Genomic DNA, 7,845 nt, shown 5'->3' with positions numbered 1-7,845 from the left:
CACAACAACAACAACCGCCATTCGCCTACGAAGTGGCGGTGACGTCACCACGACGCTTGTGCCAGGCTATGTGCACCTTGAGGCCACGTGAAGTGTCGAACGCCCGCTGGCAGGAGGTCACGGGGCAAGACCCAGCAGGTGCCCACGGGTCGACTGACTGAGATGACTGGCTGATGCACCACCTGTGCCAACACACGCACGCACACAGAGACCTTCCGAGGGTCGGCGGTGTTGGACTCCACTCCACCATGGCTGCCGGTGAGAGCAGCAGTCGGATGACTCGTTGGCTCTGGTTCGCCGGACTTCTGCTGGCGCTCGGCGGAAGAGAGTCGGTGGCGGAGAGAGCCGGTAAATCTGAACGTATCCCGGGGTTTGAAAGACGTTAAGAGAGGAGGAGGAGGGCCCCACGTGTTTGGGTCTCGACGCAATGGGTCTCCGTACCTTTTCAGAAACATATTCAATGACAAATTAAGCATTAGGCTCCGGTAAGCACACTGAGATTTTATGAATGGAGTGTTTATCTTACAGAGAGGCGGTACAGCAAAATCCAGTGTTGCAAGTCAATGCTCCCACGTGTGCGTGGGGAGGCCCTCATCCAGCGGTGGATTGGCAAAGGGCTGTCCTGGATATCTTTCAAGTGACTCACCTGTTTCCAAATGACTGCATTGATTGATCATACGGCAAACAAACAATAACCCAACACTACATTTAAAACTTGTAATGCAGCACAAAATATCATGATAAACATTCATTCATGGAATTGGCCAAATATCCAAATGTAACAGGACCCTTATTTTTTTAAAGAATCTTGAGACTCAGCCTTTCCTGGGTAAAATAATAATACTGTACTATAATTGGCATCGCATTTCTAACTTGTCTCTATTGGGCATCTAACAGTGCAGCATTCTGCAACCCTAATTAATAACTGGCACTGTATAATTGTGAATTACTCTGACTCACAGCACAAAGACAACTTTGCAACACTTCGGGTTAAATGGTTTTGTTACGTAACCGTGAGCCCAAAGCCGTTCCATCCAACGCCTCGGTCTGCAAGCGGGTGGGCTCACAGCGAGTCGCGATCATTAAATAGTCGGGTCACGGTGCCATCAATTGATGTTGATCATTTTAAACGCTCACAGCGGCGCGTGTGGAATTGAGCGTGCGAGATCCCGATTCATCTTACGAGTTGTGCGAACGATAAGCTACCAGTGGCACGTTGGGGCTAATGAGGAGGGGGGGGAGGGAACCCCTCGTTGAAATAAAAAAAAGGGAGAGACTCACAAAACGAGAGGAAAATACAAAACGAGGGCTTTTAAATGCGACAATCGACTCTGGAATCGAATCGTTACAGTCAAATGAAATCGCCATAATTGATCGAATCGCAGCAGGATGCAGACGTGACTAGGCAAATCCCTGCCACTAGATGCTCTCCATATCCCAAGCCATCGCCATCTCCCGCAATCCTTCGATGTAAATAACACACGCAACAAAGACAAATATACCCCATATAGCCTTAACCGACTGTCGGGGCAAGTGCTGTTAGCGAGCACTTATCAAGTGCCCGGAAGACACACGAGGGGTTTGGCGGCCAGCACCACGCCCGGCCGCCTTTGTCAATGTTTACACACCGCTACACCAGGTACTCATTTGAGGCTGAGTCGACCTAGGGGACAGGGCCCAGGACCGTTTCAGGTGGCCGTGAGCGGGACTCGGACTCGGGACGCCGGGTCCGTAGCGCATCGCAGGAGCAGCGCGCTCGCCGCCACACCGATCGCTCCCCTCCTCCACCCAGCGACGACAACACACAACAGTTGATTACTTGAACCCTGCGTCCTCTTGGTCGGCGCAGACCTTTGCTCAGAGCTCAGCGAGGGAGTCGTTGAGCAAACTGCAACGGGGACAAACTTGGGCGCGTGACACGCGGCGGCGGTGCCGGCAGGCAGCGCGCATTGACGCGCGTAAGTTGACTCGTCGCGAGTCTCGAGGGGTTTCATTCTTTCTTTCTTTTCGTCATTCTTTCTCATGCGTGCGTGCAACTTGGCGCAGCAAGCCCGCGCTTCTCACCGGCAACAACTGGAAAAAAGAGAGAGAGGATCTATTTTTTTCCCCCCTGTTAAAAATGCGGAACTTATTGGCTTTGTGGGGGGTGTTGCGTGGATGACCAGGGGAAGGCGCAAAGGGAGGTCCCCATTTAAATGCGTGTATGTGGCAGGAGGGATTTTAGTGGCTTTGGGATATTCGTCGCACGTCGCCTTTGCACGCTGCACCCCCGGGGATGTGTCCACGGGGCTGCGCGCACCGAACTCTCCTCCACCTCCTCCTACCGCCGCTGCTGCTGGCAATCTCCCTGTCTCCTCGGCGCGCCGTTCCCCAGCGTCTCGACCCCGACGCGTCCCCGCCGCTCTTCGCGATGTCCGCAGGTTGTCGGAACGTGCACTACGACCTCGTGTTCCTGCTCGACGGCTCGTCGAGCGTGGGCAAGGGCAACTTCCAGAAGGTGCGCGAGTGGGTGTCCAACCTCGTGGGCTCGTTCGACACGGGCCGCGAGAGGACGCGCATCGGGGTGGTGCGCTACAGTGACAGCGCGCACACCGAGTTCGAACTGGGCTCCCACTTCGCAAAGGAGGACGTGAAGCGCGCGGCGCACAACATCAAGTACACCGGCGGCAACACGCGCACGGGCGACGCCATCAGCTACATCACCAAGCACAGCTTCTCGGAGGAGGCGGGCGCGCGGCCTCACGACTCGTCCGTGAACAAGGTGCTCGTGCTGCTGACGGACGGACGCAGCCAGGACTGGGTGCTCGAGCCGGCCAAGGAGGCGCGCGCCGCCGGGGTGCGCGTCTTCGCCATCGGCGTGGGCGAGGCGATGCGCGAGGAGCTCGAGGAGATGGCGTCCGAGCCGCTTGACGCGCACGTCTTCCACGTGTCCGACTTCGATGCCATCGACAAACTTCGAGACATCCTGCGCCGGAGGATTTGCGAAAGTGAGCGCTCTCCCCCCCTCCCCCGCACCACCTCTCTCTCGTGTTCACCTCCCGTCGAACCTCCCTCTCTCTCCCCTCCACCTGCCCATGGTTTCGAAAGGTGCGGGGCTGGTCAGCTGGAAACGTGTGCGCCGAGTGAGTGTTCACGCTCAGCAGGGGCGACGTGTCTTCTGAGCGTTCAGTGTTCATCGGCGGCAACGCGTGTACTGACTGTTCATGTTCATCAGCGGAGACGTATCTTTAGTGTTCATCAGCAGCAGCAACGCGTCTTTAAGTGTTCAATGTTCATCAGCGCAACGCGTCTTTAAGTGTTCAGTGTTCATCAGCGGCAACGCGTCTTTAAGTGTTCAGTGTTCATCAGCGGCAACATGTCTTTAAGTGTTCAATGTTCATCATCAGCAACGTGTCTATGAGTGTTCAGTGTTCATCAGCGGCAACGCGTCTTTAAGTGTTCAGTGTTCATCATCAGCGGCATCGTGTCTTTGAGTGTTCAGTGTTCATCAGCGGCAACGCGTCTTTAAGTGTTCAGTGTTCATCAGCGGCAACGCGTCTTTAAGTGTTCAGTGTTCATCAGCTGCAACGTGTCTATAAATGTTCAGTGTTCATCAGCGACAACGTGTCTAAGTGTTCAGTGTTCATCAGCGGCAACGTGTCTATGAGTGTTCAGTGTTCATCAGCGGCAACGTATCTTTAAGTTTTCATCAGCGGCAACATGTCTTTAAGTGTTCAGTGTTCATCATCAGCAACGTGTCTATGAGTGTTCAGTGTTCATCAGCGGCAACGCGTCTTTAAGTATTCAGTGTTCATCAGCGGCAACGCGTCTTTAAGTGTTCAGTGTTCATCAGCGGCAACGTCTGAGTGTTCAGTGTTCATCAGTGGCAGCGCGTGCACTGGGTGTTCAGTGTCCGTGTCGACGATTGGTAGAGTGGAGCAAAGTTAGGTGTTTATTTTTTATTTTTGCAGGAGTAGCCTGATGAATGTTTCAAACGATGCTGCCGGCAAATCATTGCAGTGGGCAGTGGAGGGGGTGTTCGTTGTTGTTGTTGTTGTTGATGCTGCGATTTTGTGGTCAATGGTTTGAGATTGGTGACCCCCCCCTCCTCCACACACACACACCACATCCGTCAGTCTCTGTACCGCTGTGAAAGTGAGTGAGGGCGCGGTCTGGTTCTGGCCACCGCGTTCTCAACTTTTGCGGCGGGAGACGCAACGCCATCCGCGTGTTTGTCGAGAGCTTCTCGTTGAATTAATTGCATTTTGTGGTCACCAGGAGGCGATTAGATTGCCGTTGTCACGAAATAACTCGAGATGAGTTGGGTGTATTGCATCGTTAGGTTCACTTTAGCGCATGCAGCCAGAGTTTATGTTGAATTTCAAGTCAAACTAAGCAAGTTGTTTTTCAATCTTGATTTGAAGCATTCGTGACCGCAGGAATCCATACTCTTTGGTTCTTTCGATAAAGTCACGTAAGTATAAAATAAAATAAATCACGACGTTTCGGGCGCAACACAAGCGTCTATCACCTGATGTTTTTGTTGTTTTCACTGATGCAGACGCCCATATCTGACTGTTTTACGTAAGGGTACAAACTCATCACAGATGCGTGCATGTTTACGGGGTGATCTTGTGTTCGCGTGGGCAATTAGAGTCACTTAGTGGATGTTCGATAACAAAACAAGTTTACAGCCGAAAGATTGTTTTTATGGAAGCTTACAAAAAGTTATCATATAATAAAGGAATTTATTTTAATTTTTTTACCAATCGGTGCTTCGTACAAACAAACCCAATCGGGCACCTGATTATGAGAAGACTACTCCAGCGAGCGGTAGTTTTGATGTGACATCTGTCGCCTAATTATAGATCGCAATTTACGGCTTGGGAACAATGCTTGGTGCAGGACACACAAATCATCTCCTGGCAGCCGTTAACGCAACAAGAACAAACACAAAAAAAGGCAAATTGCTCAGACAATGCCGGCCGTTCAACTCAACTGACTCGAAACGTGGCGTTTTCGCTCAATTGGGTTAAATCTTGAAGATTGCAAACACAGTTTTCTTGTTTGAATTTTTTTTTATTTTCTATGCAGTGTGCAGCTATGCAATTGGTTCGGGGAGATTGTGTAATTCCGTGTGAAATTGCTCTTTCGTTTTTCCTAACCGTGCACCTACCCTCGCTTGTGTGAAATCTTACCCCCCTTTTCACCGACACACACTCAACTCCCCTTGCCCATGGGTGCCAAGTTCATAAAAAAAGGAATAAGTAGAAAAAATGGTGCAATTTTGATTTTTTTTTACATTTTCACTTTAAAGCACAATCCATTGTATCCTAAAGTACTACGCTTAGCTCCTTACAATTTGCCCTAGAAGTGTGCCAACATTTGACCGAATGAAAAGCGCTTTTGAACATATTGTATGTGTGGCTGAGCCAAGATTACCAATATTCCGGGAGCAGAGCCACTATGATGTGGAAAAAACCCAACGGCGGTTTGTCCCAGAGCCCCCCCACCACACCTATCGTGGGCCCTGCCCACCATCGCGTCTCATCTCAGACGAAGGCAGTCCAAAATCAGAAAACAGTATTTATACTGGAGGAATCCGACAAGCGACGAAACTCCTTTATTTTTCGATTTAAAGCTTTCGTGACTGCAGGGATTCATCTTCTTGGTTCTTTCGGTAAAGTCACGTAGAAGGGAAATAATAAAATAATAAAAATAAAACATAATAAAATACAATTCTAACGACGTTTCGGCCACAACGCAAGCAGCCGTCCTCAGGTGTCGAAAGACAGCGTTCTTCAGACGCTGTCTTTCCAACAGACCTGTTCTTCACCTGAGGACGGCTGCTTGCGTTGTGGCCGAAACGTCGTGAGAATTGTATTTTATTATGTTTTATTTTTATTATTTCTCTTCTACGTGACTTTACCGAAAGAACCAAAAAGATATTTTATTTTTACAGACGTCCAGTCGCATATGTAAAAATAAAAAGAGTGGGGAGAGTGAATCCATTTCTCATAAAAGTTGACATTGAAGACACGTAATTGTTTCTCGGTGATGAAACTTCCTGGAATTTTATAGAAAGTCAATATTTATTTAAGAGAACAAAAGATAATTCTTCCGAGAAATGTTCACACTGCAGAAATGTGGTTTTCGCCTTCCTGCTTCTCTTTGTTCACTCAATCCTGTCCCGATCTCCACTTCCACGTGTGCTCGCTCTTCACATTTGATCAAAAAAGATTATTATACATAAAGCGTTTTACTATTTGGAACCTCCTGGTTACACCAGCCCACAGGGGATTTTTGTGTCCGTCCATCGTGCAGGGAGGGGCTGGGTGGGGAGGGAGGGGCTGAGTGGGTAGGAGAGGGTGGGGAGGGGCTGGGTGGGGAGGGTGGGGCTGGGTGGGGAGGGGAGGGTGGGGAGGGGCTGGGTGGGGAGGGTGGGGAGGGGCTGGGTGGGGAGGGTGGGGCTGGGTGGGGGGTGGGAGCGGTGGGGCTGGGTGGGGAGGGGCTGGTCACCCCGTGGTGCCCTTATAAAACTCAACGTTTAACCTACTCACGCCGGCTTGTGCCCGCCCTCACAGTCGGGCATATTTGCGGAATACACCACGCCGCCGTTGACCCTGGCCATTGACCGAGCAACCCAACGTTCCTACCAGCTCCCTCCGCAGGAATGTGTAAGAGGTAGAAAAGTGGCGTAGTGGTGAGCACACCGTGCTACAAAACCAGACTCGGGTTCGTCTTCCGAGCACAGCTATCATTGAGTGGTGAGAGATATCTACACGTGTCATGGCATGGCCTCCTCCTTCACTAATCCGCGCTGACCAGCGTGGTGAAGTATGGTTAAACAGCTCACACGACCAAACACACGGCATGGCGAAGCCCTCGCCCAATGTGGATTTACGATGGACTGTAAATTATACAAAAATTTAACGAAACGTTTAATAATTGATCAAATATATGGATATGAACTGTAACGTGCGTTTCCACTTTTCATGGTTTGATGCCGCAAGTGACACGAGGTATGTATGTGCTGCATTTAGTCTGCCACTCTAAAATACAAAGTCAGTGGGGTTTTTTCGTTCGGGTAATTATTGGTGGTCCTGGAAGCTCTCTATCGCGATGGCGGTGTTCAACACAGTTTGTCTGCACTTGACTTATCCTAATTTATCTCAGTGGGACGTTGCCAAGGCTGCTATTTTCATTTTTTACATTATCTCTGGGCTCCTGTGTGGTATGTATAGCAGATATAATCAATACGTAGAGGTCAAACTGGAATTTGCAGAGCTCCAGTCTTTGAGCATTATGGGGTTACGCCTATTATTCCCCCCCTCCCTCGCCAGAGGGTTAAAAGAGGGTCATAAAGGTGGCCTGGGTGATGGTATTCAATTCCATCATGTGAATTCACTGAAAGAAAAAACAACACAGGCTCTGGGGTTGAGGCAGTAAAATGTGGCAGCAGACGTAGCCTCCAGCGAGGCTTTACATTTTGCGAGTGACCTCTGTGTTTCTTGTCTCGGCTTAATGTCACCCGTTATTGCAATTGCGTTATTTGTTACACGTCCGTCCGTCGTGAGGGAGTTAAACTGGGCCAAGCTGGGACGCGTACCCTAACGTAGTGGCACGATTTTTCTTTTTTACTTTAAAACAAAAGGAACCCTCTCCTGCAGCAAGGGTGGATGGAGGGGGAGCATTTTCAGCGAAACGAAATTGTCTGTGGCACTTTGGAGTTTCCCTTCTTAAAATTTTCACGAGGCTGCTGCGATCGGGGAGGAAGGGGGGTTACGGCGGTGGTGGTGGCGACAAGACAAGGAAATATTTGTTAAAGCTCGACGAAAGCAGCCAAAACATTGCCGGGCGATGCAA

At 50.2% G+C, this 7,845-nt stretch overlaps 1 protein-coding gene across 1 annotated transcript in view; it reads left to right on the top strand.

Moving 5' to 3' along the window:
* The first annotated feature begins 259 nt into the window (after positions 1-259).
* Positions 260-7,845, top strand: part of LOC144931407 (uncharacterized) — a 168,005-nt gene continuing 160,419 nt past the window's right edge. The window contains exons 1-2 of the mRNA XM_078855213.1: positions 260-348; positions 2,421-2,987. Coding sequence (XP_078711339.1) covers positions 276-348; positions 2,421-2,987 — 640 coding nt within the window. The 5' untranslated portion in view covers positions 260-275. The remainder of the gene's footprint in view (positions 349-2,420; positions 2,988-7,845) is intronic.

The sequence above is a fragment of the Lampetra fluviatilis genome, chromosome 4, assembly GCF_964198595.1.
Source record: "Lampetra fluviatilis chromosome 4, kcLamFluv1.1, whole genome shotgun sequence".
Classification (NCBI taxonomy): Eukaryota; Metazoa; Chordata; class Hyperoartia; order Petromyzontiformes; family Petromyzontidae; genus Lampetra; species Lampetra fluviatilis.
This window is presented reverse-complemented; position numbering and strand designations above follow the sequence as displayed.